The 22,845-nt window shown below is 42.9% G+C and overlaps 1 protein-coding gene across 6 annotated transcripts in view; it reads left to right on the plus strand.

Moving 5' to 3' along the window:
• The window catches only part of RUNX2 (RUNX family transcription factor 2), a 287,798-nt gene that overhangs the window by 104,158 nt on the left and 160,795 nt on the right, over positions 1–22,845 (plus strand). For all 6 annotated transcript variants that reach the window (XM_044419216.1, XM_044419214.1, XM_044419212.1 and 3 more), the window contains 2 exons: positions 3,053–3,209; positions 16,588–16,692. In XM_044419216.1, the coding sequence (XP_044275151.1) occupies positions 3,053–3,209; positions 16,588–16,692 (262 nt within the window). The remainder of the gene's footprint in view (positions 1–3,052; positions 3,210–16,587; positions 16,693–22,845) is intronic.

Consider the following 22,845-nt stretch of genomic DNA (forward strand, 5'->3'; position numbering starts at 1 on the left):
CTGGATTACAAATGTCCAAGTTTTGAACAACCTGTACTTATGAACATGCAGACTGCCATAAACATTATATGAAAATCTCTAGAAAAAAGCCATGAATATCTTTAGGAAACTATATGATATGTTTGGCCGCATAGTTCCCAGATAGTTACTGCTTTTCAGGGGAAATAGTCATGGTTATTTCTACAAACTGTGATATATCTCTAGGGATCTCTGTGACTTGTTTCTCTTCACATCATCAGTGGCAGCCTAGTTCCCTAGAGACGGAGTATTCACAGTTTTTCGTTCTGGGCACTGGCTTGAGCATACCCAAGCCAGTGTGTTTCAGGGCATATGTAGGGTGCGCTGTTCCCCTTTGGTTTTTCTGTAGCATTTGGTGTTGTCACCAGGCCCTCAGCTACAAAGCCATTTAGGGTGAGAAAAAAAAATGGCTGCACAAACACCCTTGAGGCCTACTTCAAGGAAGCAACTCCAATGGTAACCTCCCCCCACCCCCAATCTTCAGCAGTCAAACCCTGAACCTCCAGTACCAGATCCATCTCTGTCATTAGTTAATGGTAGGCTCAATGTTACCGCACGAATGTTCTAAACTGTTCTAAGAACTGTCTCTTGTATTTGATTTTTACAGAACTGTATACCTGCATGCATACATACAGATTTTCTCTCTCTCCAGTACCTGTAGTTACTTTATTATCGCTGTATTAGTATCATTATTACAATGCTGTATTGTGTTTAAGATGTTTTAGTGAATAAGGAAGTGTTTCTTAAGTGCTTTATATGCATAGAAAGGTAAGATACATACATATACTAAGAAAAATATTTGGCTTACTCATGTGATCCAACATACATACGAACGTGACTTAAGGACCTTCTCAGGAAAGGAACTCATCCATAACCCAGAGAGTACCTGTAGTAAGCCACTGGAGAATATTTCCACAGAACAACTGCAGGTACATTTCAATACATTTTTTTTAAACAGGCTTTTTTAGACAATTGGACTCTTGCAATAAATTCAGGCATCTTTCCCACAAAGTAGTGCTTCCCAAACCACAGCGCCAGCCTCACTTCTGTGGTGGCTGGGGACAGGTAGAGCTGGTGGACTGGGTCACCCCTGACAGGACAGCATTTCTCCCCCAAAGCAATGGTCATAGGACTGAATCTGCTTTGGTCACCTGATGGATGACCTTTATCAGGAGAGAAGCAAGGGGAGTGTGTCCCTATTAATTCTACCCCATCTCTCATTTGATTTTGACACCATCAATTGTGATATTCCCCTGGATTGACTTTCTGGGGCAGAAACTGGAGGCACGGTGTTACAGTGGTTCCAGTCCTACCTGCACGATTGATTCCAGTCACACTGGGTCTGGAATAGACCCCCGGCAATTGATGAGGGTACTGTTCTATCTCCAGTTTTGTTCAGCATCTATATGAAGGTGCAACTATATGAGGGATATATCACTAAGGGATTTGGAGCCAAGTCTTGAAGCGATAGGACAGGGTATAAATGTATGAAATAAATAAATAAGTGCCTTCAGTGTAGCGAAACACAGCTATATCTTCCTGACAACTGAATCAGAAGAGGCTATGCAAGTGCTGGATCAGTGTCTGGACTCCATGATGGGCTGGATGAGGGCCAGTAAACTGAAGCTGAATCCTGACAAGATGGGAATTCCTTGGATGAATTGTTCCAGAAATACATGCATGTTCTAGATGGGGTTACACTCCCTCTGAGAGATCAGTTTTGTAGTATGGCGGTACTCCCAGATACATTGCTGTCACTGATGTCCCCAGTGCCTGCAGCATGTTGGAGTGACTTTTAACATCTCAGATTGGTTGGTTGACCAGCTACGGCCTCTGTCCACTAGTAACCTCAGGACTGAATTACTGTAGTGTACTCTGCAAAGCTTCCCTGAAACTTTGTCTGGAAGCTGGAGCTAGTACAGCACAAAACAGCTTGGATATTGTCAGGAGCTGCACCTTTTTAGCATGCAGTTCTTTCATGGAAGGAACTGAACTGACTGCCTGTTCAAAACTGGGCCAAGTTTCTAGTGCCAGTGTGTAAAACTCTGAACAAGTTTGAATCGGTATCTCAGAGGACACTGAGGTCATTGGAGGACTTTCTCTTGGTGGTCTCACGTGGATTCAGGGCCCAGTGAGAATCCTCCAGAAGAATCCATCGGTGTGGTGCCCTGTGTCTGTGGAATTCTTCTGGAGATGAGGCACCTGCTGAGGGCATGTTTGTTCCATGCAGCCTTTCCTGCTGGCCAGCAGTGGTGTTAATATTATTTTCATGTAATGTTTTTATTATTTTCCTGTTCACCCTCTTGACAGTTCAGCACTCCAGAATCTGCCTTAATGTGGAGTGGTATACAAATATTAAATAAACCTGAGAATGGGAACCACTCCTTTTTTTCAGTTTTTAAACCCAAACTGGCTACCTAAAATGGTCCAGAGGCAGATGAAAAGAACATAGCAGAATGTATACATTTGAAGATCCAAGTAAAATGCACAACACATACGGTCATGTTACCAGCATCATGGGAAGCAATCATATCATCCATCTGTCACAACAGGTCCTATATACAAGTGTCACCAGTGCAATGTGGACGCAATGCTGCAGCACAGTAGGATAAGAATTTTGTTTAATTGTAGCCCTGTTTCGGCAGGCAAATAATGGGAGTAACGGTGTGAAGCAGGAGAGTGGTCCCACTTCGCTTTCAGAGGACCATTGGCCCCCCCCTCCACCAACTGTACATTCGGGCACCTCTGCCGCAGGGAGCCCATTTGTTCTGCACTCCTCAGTCCCCCCTGTGAGATGGAAGCCAAGGCTCCATGTCATTGTGGAGGCATGTGTGCACAGGCCCATGGCAACATGTATGGAGAGGGGGAACAGGGCTGCGAAGGTGCCTGGGTCAGTGGGTGTGGCCCCACTGTCTCGCTGCATGGGGTTGACCGTGTGATTTCCACACTTGAATTCTTCTCAGAATACAGTTGTGGATTTAAAACTGGAATCACATAATTCTAAGAAGTTACTGTTGTGTCTTTGCTGTCGCAGGTGGTGGCTTTAGGAGAAGTTCCCGATGGGACAGTGGTCACAGTCATGGCTGGGAATGATGAAAATTATTCTGCAGAGCTGAGGAACGCCTCCGCTGTAATGAAGAATCAAGTGGCACGATTTAATGACCTGAGATTTGTGGGCAGAAGTGGAAGAGGTACATAACTGCATGATGCATTTCCTAAATCAGTAAATGAAAATGAAGCATAGACCTTGATCCCGTGTTGAAATACTGATTACCCCATACATGGACCTTCTTCAGCCCTTCACTTGCAGGGTGATGGGGGAGTTGCGAAATTCAGTCCTTCCATTTGGCATATTATTTTCCCCCACCCCCTTGACTACTTTTATTTTTCTTGTTTTTATGGGAGATGGATTTTGGGGAAAGAATTCACCAAAGAATGGGCTCCTAGTTTTGTTAACCCTAGCTAGGTATTAGTAAGGATGCAAGGAAGAGTTTCTGTAGATTCCTTTCTGTTCCAAGATTCTACTGTGTGGTGGTGATGAAAACATTAAAATATGGATTTCTTATTAGCTGTGCTGCCAACTCCTAAGGATGTTGATGCAGAATTAATTCTCACTGGCATCAATAAGATGTATTACGTTACATTCACAGATGCATGAATGAACTCTCCTTGCCCCCTTCTCCTCACCTAGCCCTGCTATGTCCCCTCCCCAAATCTGCTGTGGACAGTTCCCCAAATGTCTGGAACTGCTCCAGACAGGGTGCAATGAGGAGGAGAATTCCACTTCTCCAGTAGTTTTGGCTTCACTGGTGAATGATGAGCATGGGCTACAATCCAAACACCAGATTCCAGTCTTTGTGATGACGCTGTTCCTGAGATTCCAGGAGGACCTGCATGTTCACTGATCAACACATTTCATTTGGAAATAATGAGCTTTTTTCTGAATCCAAATCCAAACTGCATTTTGACTTGGCTTGTAAACATGCTCTGGCTATTCCAAGTTGTATTTGTCCCTCTTCCTTTTCTAAAAATCTATCTTTCAACAGCCATAAAAGACTGCCTGTGTGCCGAGGTAAGCACTACCCAAAATGCTTGCCATGGAGAAGTTCCCAGCACAAAACTCTTTGAGAATTCCAATTTGTTGAAGCTTCCAGGTCCTTGCTGAAGGTCTGGAGGCCCTAGCAGACTAAAATGCCAGAGAATCTCTGTGCTGGGAACTTCCTGTAATGCCTAATGAAGGCCCAAGGAGCAGTCTCTTTTTTATATACTCTTCTGAATCATTGCTGGAAGTTAGGGGAGCAAGGATGCATAGAAGGAGATCAAAAGGAAAGAGACTGAAAACAGTGCAAAGTTAGAAGGCAGTGATACACTAGTATTCCATTATTCCAGGAACAGACAACCCTGTTCCCTTTGGATGTTTGGGATGACACCTCTCATAAATTCCAGTCAGCATGTTCAATCGTCAGGGACTGTGGGAACTGGAATCCACCTGGAAGAGGGCAGCTTTGCTGCCACTGCCCCCATAAAGACACACTGCTGAACTCCATATATCAACACTGGCATCATTTAGCTGGCTGTGCATTGCGTGGTGGAACCGGACAGGTACACTAGAGGCAGGATGTGTTTTTGTCTACTTAGACATTTCACTGCTAGTGAATTTGGTAACAGGAGTGAATCCTGAATACTGGCTACATTACCCTAACTCAAACTCTCAAAAATTGAATGAGGAATTCCTAGAAAATCAAAACACATAGACATATAGACAAAATAGAGTGATTTACTAGGAACACAGACCAAGAAAAGCACAAACCTTTTAAAGTCACTTTCTGAATAGAGATGAGGAGATGAATTTGGTGGCTGTATTAAGTTTAATTCAGTTTAATTGATTGCATTTTATATCAGTTAATTCACATTTGAACTTGCACTACAACACAGTTATCTGACTTAAGCTTTGGAGAGATTTTTGCAAGGTGAGTTTTTTGGGGAGGGGGCCTTTGGGGAGATTTGCACAGATTTCCAGTAATTGCTGTGCTATTGTATGAGTAAATGCATGCAAATCCCATTGATTTTTTTAAAAACTAAGTTAAATTTGTGCAAAATTTCCAAAGGTAAAAAGGAATAGTTAGATTTGTGCAAATCTTCCTGGAGTGTGAAAAGGAAAATTCTACAAGAAAACTTCTGTTCTGCTGTTGCATACATTTGCACTCGTTAGTGCAGTAGGCTGCTGAAGGTGCATGGGACACATGCTGAGAGTGAGTGAGAGGACCAAGGGGGAGACGAAGCAAGACAAGTCACCGAGAGCCTGATTGTCTGCCAGCAGTCTTTGGGGTTAGTGAGTGGAACCCCACCTTACTGTGGCTTATTTTAAGCATGACTTGGTATGTAATTCAAACCGGTGCATTGCAGCAGTCCATGCAAGGCTAGCAGTGTAGAGCTGGATTGCTCTGTCTGGCTTCCCTCCGGGAGTAGGGGGTGGGAACCTCCTTGGTAAAGCTGGCTTTCGGCTCGCTTATCTGGATTTAGGAGCAGTGCACTGCTCCACAGGGTTTTGGTTTGCTGGCAGATTTGCTCTGATCTCTACCCTCAAACTAGCCTAGTCTGGGATTCTTGTGCCTTTTTAAAAACAGTGGTATAGACTTTGGGGTCAGCTCTAGAGCCCTACGAACCGTGGTCCCTATCCTCTTATCTGCATGCATTACAGAGCATAAACTCACTCATTTTAAAAACAAAACAAAACAAAAACAGCTACAGACAAATAGAAACCAGATAACTCTGGGGTATGTAATCAACACAAATGCAAATCTGAGAACAAAGGCATTGTTGAATTGTGAGAGAGGCCAGAGTCAAAGTTCTGCCAACTGCCTTAATTGTTTCAGTCATATGGGGTCATTGTTGTTATCCTAACCATTTGCTAGAAGTGATTCAGCAAGGGCTGCTCCCAGGATTGGTTCTTATTTTAGGACTGTGGCCAATAGTGACTGCTTTAAAATCATTTTAATTATATATACTAAAAAAAATCCAGTATACAGGTGATTCAATATGAAGTAATTGAATTCACTTCCCTCTAGGATAAGGTATAAACCTTGTTATACCCCTCAATTTTTTTGCATTATTTTAACATCTGTTTTTAAAATTCTGCTTTGTATTGTTATTGATTGATTAAAATTAAAGGCTTTCTTATCTACTCCATGACTGTCCACAATAGAAGTACAGTAGTTATATCTATATTTAGTTCTGAAAACAAACAGAAATACAACTTACCACCTGTGTTTTTCAAAACTCATTTGAAATGGATGAGATATCCAGGTATGTATCTTACATGGTAGAAAATGAAGTGAACCCCCAGATTCCCACCCAGCCCTCATGGATGAGAGGCTTTCTCTGATCAATGAGTAAAATCTGCAAAACGTGATAGTATGCTTTACAAACTTTAGACATATTGATTTAAGAAACTTCAAAGGAAAACAAACGGTGTGTGCACAGTTTTGCTATATTGGCTTTCCAAGGTTTGGCCACTTTCCCAAATAGCAATTTTATATTAAAAAAGGAAAGAAAGAAAGAAAGAAAAAAGAACGAAAGAAATGGGTGGGTGGTGGGTGGGTGGGGGAAGGCAGAGTTAACTGCTTGCAGACTTTTCACGCATGGAAGATGAAGAAAGCTTCTTTTGATGAAGTATAATTATGTCCAAACAGAGCTGACCCCCTCCTCCTATATTTCTTATGATCTTAACGGAAGAAAGTGGGGTTTTTCCTTTGAAGCAGCCGGGATTTGGTAGAGTATCTGAAATGCTAGCTCCATTCTGCTGCCAGAGGCAGGATGGAGAAATTGGTCCAGACATGTCTGTCAGACACAGAGCAGAGAGCAAGAAAGAAAAGAGTTATCATTAATTATAGATTTTTATAGCACTGCTTAAAATAGCTGGAAAGGAAACGGTAGTAGCAAACAGAAGCTCACATGTTATACACTTAACAAAAAATTCTTGGATAACTAGAATTTATTTATTTGTTTTGTGGGATCCTTGAGACTGTGGAGGCACACAACACACACACACGAAACACACAAATAACACAAGTAAATATAAAAGAAAAGAAAAATGGGCTGGAATGTCACTGTCTGTCAAAAGATCAGTCTAAATAGAAAAGTCTTGCAGTGCTTCAAAAAAAGCAAACAGGTCCTGGCAAAGTTCCAGTGCAAAAGATTTCAACAGCAATTGGGGCATACCATACAAGCATAGGATAGATAAATATGGGGATTTCCCACAGATCTAACGGATGTCACAATATGATGCAAGGAAGAGGCAGCATTGGAGGCATGGGTGGGTGACCTGTTGCCGCATGGAAGTTGCCCAGCCGGCCTGCAGGGACTTGGACTCTCTCTGCAAACCACTCCTCAAGGCCTGCCCCTAGCCTGGAGACTACCAGAATCTTTGTGAGGAGGCAGGAGAGGAATCCCCTTGTTATCTCCAGACACAGATTGGAGATAACAAGGGGATTCTCCTGCTTGCCACTTCCTCACCTAATGGAGAGCAAGTGGTGCTAGGGTATCACAGATAACAGCCTGGAGAAGTGAAGGGGTGGGGAGCACCAGCTGCATGTTATACCACAGCTTGGGAGAGCTCCTGCAAGTGCCTTTGCTCATGCTTGGCCTTTCCCACACAGGAAGGTGAAAGTCAAGTATAGCTTGGCGTTGCCCACCACGCATCCTCTCCTCAACAGGACAGGGCTGAGAGCAGGTGAAGAGCAGGACGATTATCCTCCCACTGTATCTATCTGCTGTGGACCAAACAACGTCAGAGGTGTGGCCTGCTGTGCCCGTGCCATGGGACGTCAATCAGAGTGAGGAGAGCTGAGGGAGTTGTCATCTGGCCACTCATCCCTTTCTGGTTGCCCGCCTCAGGAATGCAGTCTATCTATATACCTTTCCTGGAAACTGTTGTTACACAGATCATAAGAGGAAAACTGAATGCATAAATACTCACATTTTCTGCGAATGGAAATAAAATATTCACAGTATAGAATTATTTTATGTTTTTCCAAGCTACCTGTTCACTGGCTGTCCTTTTCATTAGTTTTTCTCAGCTACCAGTCTGTTGCTTATATCTTTCATCCTACATTAACCGTGTTTATCATGCATTCCACAAAAAGTTCTGATAACTGAACCCTTCCCTAACAAATCGTTAGGGAGGCCTGGCCAACCACTCCCTCTGCCATCATGAACCCTTTTTAACTACCTCCATCTCTTCCAGATGTCTCCTTTGGCCCTCTGAAGTACTACAGGGGTGGTTGGGGGCAAGGAAAAGCAGGCAGATGGCAGTGAAGGGATGGGAACTGCAGGTTCAGTGTGCTGCTTGCCATATATACCAGTGTATAAGGCCACTTGTATATAAGACAAGGTCAATATTTTGGGCAGTTTTTCTGGTGTTTGTCTTATGTCAGACATATAGGATGATCCCTAATTTTTGCTTTGCTATTTTCAGTTTCAGGGGTCCTCTTATACTCCCATATAGATGGGTATTTGTCAGCAAGAAGCTTTTAGACCAGGGATCCTCAAACTTTTTCAACCGGGGGGGCAGTTGAAAGGTGCCGGCAATGGGCGCGGGAAGCCAAGGCAGAGTGGGCGGGGGGGGTCGCAGGGTGGGGGGTGCACGTGTGAAGAGGCAGGGGTGCACAGTCATGGAGATTGTTTTCTCCGAACGAGTCCAAAACAATCTCTGTGAGCAAGCCACCGCCAGGCGCACGCATGGCGAGGTGCTGTCTTGCTCACAAGGAGATCCTTTTCTCTGAGTGAGTCCAAAACGATCTCCGCAGGAGCAAGCCACCGCCTTGCCACACGCATGCGCATGCGCGGTGAGTCCAAAACCTCTGTGGCGGGTCAGATAAATGGGCATGGCAGGGCGGATCTGGCCCACAGGCCGTAGTTTGAGGACCCATGTTTTAGACTCTCGTGACATCATATTACCATATTCTAGCTAATAGTCACATTCCCTCTCTGATTTGGAGGCCAACGAAGGCCTGCAAGGGGGAAGGCTGACTGGGGTTGGTTGGGGACAACAGTCAGCACCATGCGGCGTGAGGGGGAGGCAGGCCAGAGGGGACTGGGCAAGAGGGAGGAGGCCTAAGAAGGCAGTGATGCATCACAGGATGAATTCCTCCAGTCGGGTGTTAAAGCAGTAGGTTGCTAATTAGGCTGATAACCCAATATTATTGTTTGTCAGTAGAAAGACTCATGTTGATTACTGTGGTTTTTACAGCATAGTGATAAAGCAAATGGCATCATAGTAATTTCTTCTCTCTAGAAAATGGTTGCCATGTGCAGGGATGGTGGTAGAGCCCCCAAAGGAGGATTTTCAACATTTGCAGGATTCACTGGGGGAAGTTGTGAAAGTTAAATTGGCATAAAACCGATACCTTGTGTTTTTGTTTGGTGGGTATAATTTTTAAACTACCTTGGAGAAGGTTTTACTGCACCAGGAGATAAATGGTTAGGGCTGGAGCACTTACTACTGCAACAATGTACTGTGTATGGAGCCTGCTGCATGGGCTTCCAGGCTAATTTCTCTCTTCATCATCACATATGCGAATTCTGTCTGTGACACTCAGATGTGTTAATGACAAAGAATATGCAGTATGGGGATACACAAAAGTAGCAGTATCAGAAGCCTCCTTAGCCAGCGAGATTCATAAAAGGAACAGTAAAGTAGTAATTAACTACCAGAAATAAATTTAAAAGGCACAGAGAAACTAGTAAAAAGGTATGTGGAAAGCAGCTGATGGAGAAGGAATCTGGTCATGATCCAAGCAGAGTCAGGCATTTTGTAGTCTCATAGATTTTCATGGGGAAATTGAAGCACATGAATAATACTCTATACAATGCAAATAAATAGTGCTTTACTTTGGATGGTGGTTTATGTAGCTATGAATTGACATAAAGCCCAATGCTTTTTCTTACACAAATAAATATCTCTGGAAGAGAGAGAGATAATTTGCGTGAAACTCCCTTTGCCATTAGGTAATATTTAACTTCCTGTTTTAATTTTTAAAAATATTTTGTTTGATTTGGTAGAATATATAAAAACACATCAACTACGTTATAGTTAAGGCTTTGCTGTAGCGTTTTAGTGTTCCATGGCCACTTTTGCTATTGCATGGTCTTAACACTGTGTTACTGCTTTTTATATGGTTTTTTTAACAGTGGACATGTGTGAAAATCATTGCCAGTTTGATGAATTCAGCCTCATTTTATTAGCAATTGTTATTTGGGATATTCAGGAGAAGTATATTAAATAGTTGGATGTGTTTTTTCTCTTTCTCTCTCTCTTTTTTTTTTTTTTTTGAGTACAACATTGGAATAAGCAGAATAACGTTTAAGACTGTATTAGGTGCCTTCTTATGTTTTGATCTCAGCTAGGATACTGTTGTTTCTTAAAAGACAAGAGGGCATGATCAAGTCTCTCACCCACCCTTAGCATTATGGCATCCCACAGTTACAACAGAGAGAACATAAAAGAGGATAGGTACCTCTTCCTTCCTACTCCAATTTTTGTTTGCAGCCAACTTTCCATATTGTTTGATCACTGGAATTCCCTGACAAGACAAGACCTGGTTCCAATGACACAACACCTTGTGGTGGCTATTGTAAGTAGGCTGTCAGGTCATGAGAACATAGTCCAGGTCACCGTGAGACCCATGGGCAGGTTTTGGGTTCTTGTCATCTGTGGTGGGTTGCCATGTTGCCTGAACCTTGACCCATTGGGGTGAGCCCCCAAACCCAGTGAGCTGCTTGGCAAGAGTGGCAAAATTCCTTGCCAAGCAGCTCCTGAGGCTCCTGGCTGCCAGGTGAACTCTGCTGCCAGGAGCCTCCAGTTTGCCAAAGTGGCACTTGGAGGCTGCTGTCAGAAACTTTCCCCCTTCCATGCTGGCAGACCACCCTGCAGGTGGCTTGAGAGGTGTGCTCTTGAGCCACTGGCAAGGATGACTGGAATCGGCTCCTCCTCTTCAAGCAAGGAGAAGCAGACATTTTTGCTAGTGATTTGAAAAGTCTACTCTCAAACTATCGGCAAGTATGGCTGATATGCTCTCCTCCTTGCTGAGGGGGTCATGTGCCCCCTTGGCAGGGAGACGTGTACATCCTTGCACATGGCCCAAGCCACCAACAGGACCTGAAGTGCTGGCACAGCCCAGAGTGAATTCAGCACCTCCTGCAGCTGCTGGAGAGAGAGAACCTCACTGCAGCACAAAGCACAGATGAAGCGTTTGCTTCACAAGGTACCCTGTGATTTAGGTGGTAGCTCCAAGCAGATGGAGCATCCCCCATCTCCTCTCACCTTCTGCCCAAGAATAGACTTTTCAGGCAGGAAGTGGAAGCTGGCAGTCTACTTTGTAGTGTTGCCCCATGGTTGTAGCAGTGCTATGGAGAAGGTTAGGTTTGCCCCACCCACTCCCTGAGAGGTTTCCTCTTGAAGTTACACAGTATGACTGGCCTGATTGTATGCCCAGAGAGCTCCAGTTATTGGGCAGTATAAAAGTGAAACAAACAAACAAAGCTGCCTGGGTCAGGCCCTTCCTGTATCAGGTAGCTCACTAGACTTCTGTACAAAACTTGAAGCTTGCTGGTTTAGCTCTGGGTCTGCTGGCCTTGGCAACTCGACTGTAGATCCTGGCCCCCTCTCCCCTTCTGGACTGGAATCTGAGTCAACAACCTTTGAAGGCAATTCTGTAGGAGGAGTGGGTCCAATCCCTCCACTCTCTGTCAGCTGCAGTGAGCTGAAATTGGCTCACAGTCTTGGCTGTCAGAGAAAAGAGATTCATTTCTCCTCACAGTGTCCCCTGGGATACTGCCTGGAGGAAAAGCGGGGAAGGAAGGAGTGAAGTACCCACAAAGGAGCCTGATCATCTGTCAGGCTCATCATGGGTACTCTGCAGAACAGCCAGCCCACCTGGCTTATCGCCAGGCTGGGTTATCATCTCATTAGAACTCAATCAGCCTATCTGATGAAAAAACCTACTTTCTAAAAGATACTTGCGGTATTCATTGCCACTGCTTAGCTTTATAAGTGTTCATTGCTCCCTTCTTTCTTCATACCTTATCGCACTAGAAAATCCTTTGAGTAGTAAGGATGCTTTGGTTATATAATCACGTTGGCTTGGTATTAACTGTTGATTGAGGTGGAGTGCATTATTGAACTATTCCAGTTAATTAGCTTCCAAGAATAATTTGGGCTGTGGTTGAAGGCTGCAGCCCAACATACCAGCAGCACATATACAGCTCTTTGTGATTCATTGAGATTTAAGGCTGCGTAATTGTGAGCAGGACTGTGATATGAACAAATAATGACCTATTCTGTAATTTTTGGAGAGACTAATTCTGCCGATAGATGCCTTTAGCAGTTCCCAGAGATACTTGCAGCAGATGATTGTGTGCATTGAGGATTTAACTGTCCCTAGTGAATTTGTACACTCTCTGAATTAAATTCAGCTCTGATGGGGGTAATACTTTATATAACTGACAGTGATCCATACCACATAAATAGAATTAGAAAGAGATAATTAAGCTCCAGGTGGTCTTACACAAGGAAGCGAGTCCATCAAGGACTGTCCTCTTGTTAGATTTTAATTGTTAGGATTAATTTTTAAATTTTTATTGCTCCTAAGAGCAGAACCTCATGTAGTTCTTTCGTAAACTCAGAACCATGCCTGTTTGCATAGATACTTTACTGTTCAAGAATATTTGCATGCTTATGAGGAAAATACTTATTATTTCAAAACTTATTTGTTCAATATTGGGATATTGGTTTCTAAAACTGATTTGTAACATTTCCTAAATTAGAACCACCCAAAGTGATGTACAAAAGTAATAAATAAATGAATAAATAAAACATCAAGAATAACATTTGCCTTGTCCACGGCTAACCAATTTAAATAATTGTTCAGTTAAGATGAAAACAAACAGTGTTCTGTGTCAAGTCTCATGCTTTTCAGAGCTGAGTAACCAATTAATTCTTTCTATGTTTTTGGTCTGCCCCCATAATAAACTTTTTTAAAAAGCACAAATTTCACTGCTGATGTGCCCTGTTGATATGGTGGATCTTAGTATTTAAACAAAGCATATCTATAAAACAAACCTTCTGAGCTTATGCACCTATTATACTCCCCTGAAAAGTTTATTGTCGTATTCTCTTTGCATAGAAAAATATATATCCAAGATGTTCTGAAGCCACATGCCTGATAATGAATGATGTTGATTTCAAGCAGACTTTGAACGATGAATTTGAAAAGAAAGCCTGCTTACTGGATGTGACAGCAACAGGCCTGTTCTGTTCTGTATTAGGCTTTTAAAAGACTGCATTAAGTTTTGTGCTGCTGCAGATTGTTTGAGATTTGGGTTTTGATTTAATGCTCACAAGAGCTCAACAGGGTGGGGGAGGCAAGCAGGGGAAAAGAGTCACTGGTCATAGAGAAAAAGACCTTTCAAAGGTTCTGATAAAGCAGGAGCCTCAATGAACCATGAGGCATGAGATTTCTGACTGTTCTATTGAGTCACTGTTGTACGCCCACCTTTTCCTGCCTTGAAACAGTTTGCATTTTGACTATCTGAAATGATTAATGGTTGCATATCTAGCTGATTAGCGTTGTCGATGACTCTGCAGAACGGGAGGCCACAGCCTTCTGTGAGTGAATGCACTTTACTTACTCTCTTCCTTTTCTCCTTCTTTGTAAGTAGTTTTGAATCTTAACAGATGCAGACTTGCAGTATATGGCATAAGTCTACCGTGAGATTTTTTAAAACCATGCTATCTTGCTGATTGTGTGGTAGATCATTCACTGTATTAAGTCTTATCATGCAATGTATTATTATGCAAAGCAATAATAACATGCATTTTATAATGCAAAACAATCTTCTCCTAGATAGATATTTTTTAAGTCTTAAGAGGAGTATGCCTAGGTGAAAGGGGCAGCGTGGGGGAGGGGAGAGAAAATTTTCTGGCTTGCTCCAGTAATGATGAAATCATGGTATTATCACAGGCATATTAAATGCAGGAAACACTAGCTGCCTATACAATAGCTCCCAGGAGTGATGTATATTTTCACATACTTTGATGGGGTCAAACACATTAAATACTAAAACCACGTGACATAAAATATAAGAACAATAATATTTCACTTGCTCAGTGCCATAAACAGTATTTTTACTAAGAAGCAACAATTTCCATTGGTGTAAATACTTGCATCAAATTTGACTTTCTATTTAGAGCAAGCTGTTCAGTTCACTCAGTATACCAGGATAGCGTTCATGGCCAAAGACGCTTATGGCCAGTGCAACTTAGAAGAGAGCCCTTCATTCAGTTTTATTAATTCAGGATCTAGTCTTTGCTTGTTTCTTTTAAAAGCAGAGGATGCAAAAGACTGGGACTATTCCACTGTAGAGTAGCTTGGCTTGCAGTGGACAGCTCAATGTAAACATCAACCCAGCATGCAGCTGCTGTGGGAAGAAAAAAAAAAAAAGCAAATTGGAAAATAAAACTGCTTATCTCATACTCTCCAAATCCATTGTGTTCGCACCTTTGGACACTGCTTGTGATTCTGGTCATCACACTTAAAAATGGATACTGTCAAGCTGGAAAAAGTGCAGGAAAAGACAACTAGAACGATTTTAGGTCTGAAATGACTCTCCTATGAGAAAAGGTTACAACATCTGGAACTGTTTTGCTTAGAAAAAAGTGAGTAAGCAGGGCATGATAAGAGGTGTAGAAATTTATTTGAGGTATAGAGAAAATGGATAAGGAGACATTTTTTTCTCTTGCTGTCATTATACTTGAGCCTGGGGTCCTTCCATGAAGTTGATTGGTGGGAGGTTCAGTTCAGATAAAAGGAAGTACTTCTTCACACTGCACATATTTAAAACTATGGAACTCACCAACACAGGGCAGTATTGGCCATCAGTTTGGATGGGTTTAAAAGGGCATTAGACGCATTCCTACAGGAGGCGGCTAGGAAGGGCTACTAGTCCTGACGGCTATATGCTTCCTCCAATACAGAGGCATTTGAGGGGGAGCATGGGTAGGAAGGTGCTGTGGCATCCGGCTTGTGGATTTCCTGTGGACAGCTGATGGGCCATTGTGTGAATATAAGGCTAGACTAGATAGAAAACCACAGTGCTGAGTCTGATCCAGCACTGCGGCTTTTCATATGTCCTTAAGCTTTGTGCACAGCCATCCTACTGCATGCAGAACTGATCCTGGGGATGTGGCTCACAGGACTTGAGTTACAACAATGTAAGACTTAGTCAGCAACCTTCCCTTTCTTTCTGCTCTCACTCCTCCCCCTGCCCCAGGAGAAACCTTTAGTGTTGCCTCCTTCATTAAAAAAGTCTGCAGCCTCTTTCTACCTTCTGTCTTAATGTAGACAGCTCCCCAAGCCAGCTCCCTTATCCCACTTAACATTGAGCCTCATGCAGAGTTACTGAAAACTCAAAAGCGTGCTCATTATTTTGCCCCACTGTGGTTGATTGGTCCTAAGAAAAGTATTGCTCTGCTGTGGTTTTGGAATTTTTCTTAGGGATTCTCACAATCGCCTGTACTTCCTTGGTTGGTTGGTTGGTTGGTTGGTTGGTTTTTTACATTGTTGATGCAGGGGCCTGCTAGCTGCCTCTGTTGCTCTGAAAAGCACCATGTAAAGTACTATGCATACCATATTCCATGTGAAAGAAGGAAAAGTCTCCATCCCTGCTGCGTTCCCTTTTACATTCCTTGCTTAACCTTATATGAGGCCTGTTATGTGGAACAAAATGTCCTTGATGTGCAGTCACTAAGGGTACACCCAGAAGACTCTATTTGCAGAGCACTGTTCCTGTTGTCCCACACCTTTGCAACTATGAGCAGTGCTTCAGCCTACAATTCCCCCTTCTCATTCCTAGACCTGGCAGGGATGCTGTGGAATTGGTCTAGGTTCTGAAGGTTTACACAGTTGACTTTTTGCACTCACCATGGGATAGGTCTTATTGTAGGGCTGGGCAAAATATAGTTCTCCAGATGTTCTGGGCTTCAACTCTTTTAATACTGTGCCAGAATGGCCAGTGGCCAGGAATTGTGAGAGTTAAAGTCTCGAACATCTGGAGATCTACCTTCTGACCACCCCAATCTTCATGGATATTTAGCCCTTCTTTGGTTCATTACTGCCACTACAAGATGTGCACTGCAGTGCTGAAAATGCTGTCTGGAATCTGGACATGTCCTAAGAGCAAGTGTCTACAAGTGCTTACAAGCACTTCCTGCCTCAAAGCAGTAATGGGCATTTATTGTAAAAGACATTGGCTCTGTGGAGACATTGTCTCTAATTATTTTCCCGCCATCATCTCATCATCTGATATTAAAATAAGAATCTTAAATTTGCCACCCTTGGCAGAATGCCAAGCATTAGAGTGAAACTAGAGCAGAAGACTGTTTCTTTGTTCCATTCGGGCTTAAAGTTTTATTGTATCTGGGATTGTAAATACCTTTGATTTTTCTTGAGGATATATGCAATGGCATTTTTATAGTCATTCCTGTTCCCCCTCTTTTATCCATCCTTACAGGGAAGAGCTTTACCTTGACAATAACAGTCCTTACAAATCCCCCCCAAGTTGCTACATACCACAGAGCTATAAAGGTGACGGTGGATGGACCAAGAGAACCAAGGAGTAAGTATTTGTGGTCTAGACTCTTGTGCTATTAATGTATGGAAGTAAACACTTGTAGATATGCATGGTTTTGGTGTATGATACAACGTTTTCACCCTGTATTCCAAATCAAATTCTCACTGTTGAGGTAATCCTTGATCCACTGTAAACAGTCCTCTGTTTAAGTGAGTCTAATTGTTCCAGTAATCAGATTTAGAGCTTATGCACCCAATCTAATAACAGGGCTGTAACTCATGACAATTTCATTGAAAGATAATGACATTCAGAAAAAGTTCATGGACTCCTTGAGCAATGTGGTGGCCTCATAGGATGCAGACTGTGTGTGTCTCCACAGAGTTTGCTTCTACTGTGAAGTCGTTCTCACATTGTTCAGGATGGCTTTATCTATTCTAGATCTCCTTTCTTCAGAGGTTCCCCAGTATGATTAACGTTCACTCACACCAGAAGGGCACAAAATAGTTAATAGTGCAAGGAAGCAACAATATGCATTGGGTTTTCATGACCGAGTTACCCTCAATCATGTTGGGGTAATAGGTCAAGACAGCATCAGCTAAACATGCTCACAAACTAGGAATTCAAGGCTTGTGTTCGTAGAACAGTTTTTTGATATCATTTCTCCAATCTGGAAGTCATACATCCAATGCCCTGCTAAATTCAGTAAGATAAGGAAATAAGTGTTTGATTTTGCATTTCATTAATGAGATTCAATCCTAGAGAGCTAATATTCATAGGAATGTGTTCACACCAGTCTAAATGTAGTAGTTGGCCTTCTGCTTAGGAACAAGGCTATGATTGCTTTAGTATGTTTGGATGTGTAATTTTCTAGTACTTGAGCAAATGTGCTCATGATTTTATAAAGAAAAAAATCCAAGTATGCGGAAATTGAGAATGCCCTTGTTTGCTCCTGAGGATTTTTTAAAAAAATCAAATCATGATTATTTCTGGTCTTTTAGGCAGTGGTTAAATTCCTCATGTACAAAATTACATTTTCTTAACTGAGGATTCATTTTTAGCAGTAGAATCACCACAGGACTTGGGAATAAACAGCGCATTGATATGATATAGTCAACCTTTATTTCATGTCCTTCCCATACCTGGGAAGGCAGTGGCAGACTTCTAACAATGATTCCTGCTTCAGAAACCATAGCTTGACTATAGATTATGAAACCTTTCGGGCTGAGTGGTCCACTTGGACTCCTTCCCTCTCCTGTTTCCCTTTAATGCTTGATGCCTAGAGATGAGTAAGAAATACATTCCAATTTGTTTTTACCCAATTCGCATCTCCCAGAGCCAAATTCAGTCTGTAACCTAATGTCTGTTCATTTTCAGCTCTGCAATATGATTCACACAACAGGCACTCTGATTTTGGAACAGGAGCAGGATGCACACAACATACAAAAATGTATTTGGAAAATGTTCATGAGCACATATACTCACAAACACACTTTAATCAGTGGGAGAAAATGCATAAATAAAATATTTGGAAAAATTTGCAGAATACACACATACTTTCTGGTGAAAAAAGAAAACAACAACAACAAAGAGCTAGCAGTCTGATACAGACACAAGTCCAAACAAGCCCTAGGGGTGCAAGCTGAGAACTTCAAGGAGCTTACATATAGCTGATTTCCACTTGTCTCTTGATTCCTGGCTTGTGCTAGGACAGAGTTCCTCATTACATGTGAGCCAAGGAACCCTAGCTTAATCACCTAACAATGTGATCCTTTGTATATGTATTCCAAAGTAGAAACCCAGAAACAGAGCTAGTCAGAAGGGTCCTCCCGGGCCATCTAGTCTGACCCCTGGCTCCAGTCGACTCTGCTCACAACATGCCCACCATGTGCAATTCCAGCCTATCTTTGAACACCCTTACCAATGGGGCCTCAACGACCTCTCGTGGAAGTCCATTCCACACCCTTGGGGTCCTGACTGTCAGGAAGTGCTTCCTGGCATCCAAATGGAACCTTGGCTCCCTGAGCTTTGCTCCCTTGGAGCGCATCCTGCCTTCCTCTGCAGGAGAGAACAGGTCTCTACCCACCTCCGTGTGACATCCCTTCACATGCCTGTATGTTGCCAACAGATCCCCTCTGAGTCTCCTCTTCTCCAGGCTGAAGAGACCCAGTTCCCTCAGTCTCGCCTCATGCCCAATCCCCTGCAAACCGGCCACCAACCTTGTGGCCCTACGCTGCACTGACTCTAACCTGGCTATATCCTTCCTGTAATGAGGGGCCCAAAACTGAACACAATTTGTAATTTGAACACAAAGTAATTTTCAAATAAAGTAAATTTGAATACAAAAGTAATTTTACTGAACACAAAGTAATATCCATTTTGTTCAGTGAGAGCTAATCTTGGGTAAATGCACAGTGAACTGCAGCCTAAGATCACGTGTATCCTACTTTATACTCAGGGGTGCTCCAAGTAGCTTATACAAGGCTTGCATAATGACACTGCATTCAAGTTTAGTTCTAGAAACAGAAATAACATGGCACTCATTGGGCTGCCAGGAATATTATATAGGCAGCATTTCCTGCTGTCATCCTTTTTTCCCTTGATGTTCCTTTGTGGAGCCTGGCAGCTAGATTTATTTGTTTGACAGGTGTACAGCTCTGATTTCAGAGTAGAGCCCCCACAATGTGGATTATTAAGGGACTGGGTCCATTTCTCCTGCAAAAGTGCCTTCTAGGGATGTGGGGTCAAATTCTGACTCGGATGGGGAGGAGGCCTTTGAATTTGCAGCTGGGATGCCTGACTAGTGTCCCTGAGATAGGTCAGGAGATAGCTGACAGTTCAGGAAGGCAAAGTGAACCTACAAATGAAGAAGAGGACCACTTAGCCATCACTAACCTCAGGGTCTGCAGTCAGCTCAAGAGGGCAGATCAGCTGAGAAGTGCTCCAACTGGCCCAGAAGGCTTAAAGGCACATACATGTAATATGAGTTTTAAAGGGAGGGTGAGATATTTAGTTTGGAATCAGCTTGTTATCAGTAGGTTGGACTTCCTTAATAGCTGGTATTCTAACTGTGCTGTTTTCTTCTGTTACTGACTTCTTTAATAAGCCAGTCAAATTGTCTTACATTAACTTAATAAAGCTTTTAGAAGGAAGACTATTGGCTTGGAAGGAAGGGGAGAATTATGGCCTTGCCAGATTGTAACATACTTTTAAACACAAGGTAAATAATAAAATCAGAAAGCCAATAAATATTCAATTCATAAATGATTAAATAATATAGCGATGGCAAATAGGCTCTTGGCTAAAAGCAGAGTACATTAAAATGAAGCAAATGCAGACTACAACAAATAAGTCATTAGAATCCTCCTCCTAAATGACAGTAAACAGGGAACCAGAAACACTTCCTTAGGGCAGATATCCCAAAGATGTGGTGCCACCACTGAAAGGGCCCTGTCCCACAGCTCTTGCTGGTAGACCAAAGAACTGGAGCTCAAATGTGAATCTTAAAAGTTTGCATAGGTTTATACCAGTCTTTTCAGATAACCTGCCCTCAAACCTGGGCTAAAACCAATACTTGAAATTGGACCTAAAAATGACTATGCAGCCAGTGATACTGATTCAATATAGATGCCTAGGTATATAGATGACAAGATGCCTTGCTCCTATAAGTTTTCCAGCTGTTTTCTTAGCATCAGTTGCAGTTTCCAGATGATATTCAAGGACAGCCCCACATTAATGCACACTGTAGTAATCAAACCTAGATGGACCTAGAGCATGTATTACTGATACCTGCCCACCTCCATCCGGATCACCAGATTTTCCCATTCACATCTCTTCCATCTTTTCTGGGTTAAGTTTCAACTTGTTTGCCCTCCTCCAACCACACACTGGCTCAGTGGCCTCAGGAAGAATACAGGTCTTGCTGCACCATATAGTGTATGTTTCCCTTCGGATAAGACCAGAACCTCTGTACCACCATTCCCACTAAGTCCCAGCCTGGAGAGGTGGTCCGGATGCTAGATATAAGCAAATGGCATTGTGAAGACAAGGAGAACAATTAAAAGCCATCCTGAGATACTAGTGGTGGATGGGTTAGAAAAGCAACGAATGAACAAACGAACGGTATTACACTCTACCCCATCCATTCAGAGTGCATCTTCCAGGAAGGCAGTTTCTGTCCTGGAAGCTGAATTAGTACATTAGTAGATTCTTGTCTGCTAAGTAAATCCCAGTCTGCTTTCTGCTCTTGGCTTTTTGCTGTCATGCAAGGTGGCGTGGTCCAAGGCTGACCTTTGTAGAGTGCAAGTGGATGTTGCTCTGGAGGCTGGGAAAGGGTCTTCGCTTTGGCAGAGATCCCCTTCCAACTCCAAAACTCTTGAAAAAGCCTACAGTGAGGTAAGGAAAGCTTACTCAGTGGTCCTTAAGATTTAAACACCTTAAAGATGGATCTTGAGATTTAAGTAGAGCCCTTAGAGTCAAAGCAAAAGGAGGAAGGGGGATGGGCTTGGTTAAATTGCATCCTGTTATGAAAGGTGAGCGAAACATTTGCTCAGTTCCCGGTTTTGTACTTGCCAAACTAACTACGGATTGGAATGCAGTTGTGTATCAGAATCAATACTCCTTTGAAACTCATAATGGAATTCACAAAAAAAAAAATCGCAATATGTACATTTATTTCTGTGCCCCACAGTGGAAGCTCTCAGGGCAGTTTAGATGGTTCATGCAAATAGATGATAAAATTTCAATAAAAATAGTAAAAAAATCAGAGAAAAATATTACAAGGCCTAATATTAATGAAAAAGTACATACTACAGTTTGTATATTTTAGTAAACTATGTAAGAGTGTCTTAAAGTTGCTTGCAAAGCTATAAATTGAAAATTTTGAAAAATGTACAGAAATATGGATGAAATTTCACATGGTCTAAACTCATTTACAATCTGATGAGAAAAAAGGAGAGAATGAACTCAAGTGTGGGACAGTAACAACCTGATGGAAACGGAGCATGACAGATTCACCTGTCCCTTTTCGCAGTGCCCTGCATCTCCCACATGACTCCACGCTGCAGCCAGAGGCGTGCCTTGCAGGGTGGGAGCAGGCTGGCTGCAGGGACGTGGAGGGTGCCTATTCCGGACTTGTTTCTCTGCCTTCCCTGTCACTGGAGGAACAAGCCAAGCTGTATGGCCAGAGGCCCTGAGAAGCTGCATTGCTTGCAGTGTGGGCACAGCTTGATGGCAGCGTGTGCTTGCTGAGCCCATGCACTTCCCAGTCCAGCTGCCTTGCTGCTTCCCTCCTTGGGTTGTTAATTATGGGTTGCACAAGCAGTACACGTCTGCTCACGTTGCACACCCTCGTGCTTTAAGTACCAAGAATCTGCTTCAGTGATTGCCAGCTTTGTTACGACAGCTGTTTGGTCATGTTTCAGCAGTTGTTGCAAAAAGTGTTTTTTTTGATGTACACCATCAGACCTGGTTAATACATTTTTATCTCCCTGTGTCTCTTGGGCATATTTAACTACCCAAGGTATCACTGATGGGATAATGCTAGGTTTCCACACTTTCTTATTATTTAAAAATAGAGACGTTCAATCAAAACTGGACAGCCATCTGAGTGGGATGGTGTAAATTGGTGTCCTGCAACAGCAGGGGGTTGGACCCGATGGCCTTCATGGGCCCTTCCAACTCTACTATAATTAATCATTTAAGTTATGTGGAGTGAATAATCCCATGGCTTCTACACAGAGAATGGGTTTGCATGACACGACATACAACCAGTGATAAAAAGCCACCATTGGCTTGTTGTGTTGTCCGAACCTAGTCATACTGATCAACCACTGTGACTTGTGTTGTGGTTGTCATCCACGATAACACACGATGGGTTGCTCTAAGGTTTCCACCTGCCACAATTGCTTGATCATCTGAATTTGTTCAATAAACCCATTCTGGAAGAATCCCCAGAACAAGAGAGCTGCTTAAAAAGAGAGGCACTTGCAGCTCCTGCTAAGTGGCTAGCAAGACAATGCAGCAGACAGCCCTTTCTGCCATCCAGTTTAGCACAACCATCAGAGATGCCCCATTCCTTCTTCCACAGAGATTTTTTTTTGGGGGGTAGGAGCTGGCAGATTGTCTGGGTGGGGTTATTCATCTGATTGCCCCCCCCCCACCACACACCTCAGTGAAAACCTCTCATGCTCAGGCAGGAGT

This window comes from Varanus komodoensis, unplaced genomic scaffold (genome assembly GCF_004798865.1).
Source record: "Varanus komodoensis strain SLA01 unplaced genomic scaffold, ASM479886v1 scaffold100, whole genome shotgun sequence".
NCBI classification, from domain to species: domain Eukaryota; kingdom Metazoa; phylum Chordata; class Lepidosauria; order Squamata; family Varanidae; genus Varanus; species Varanus komodoensis.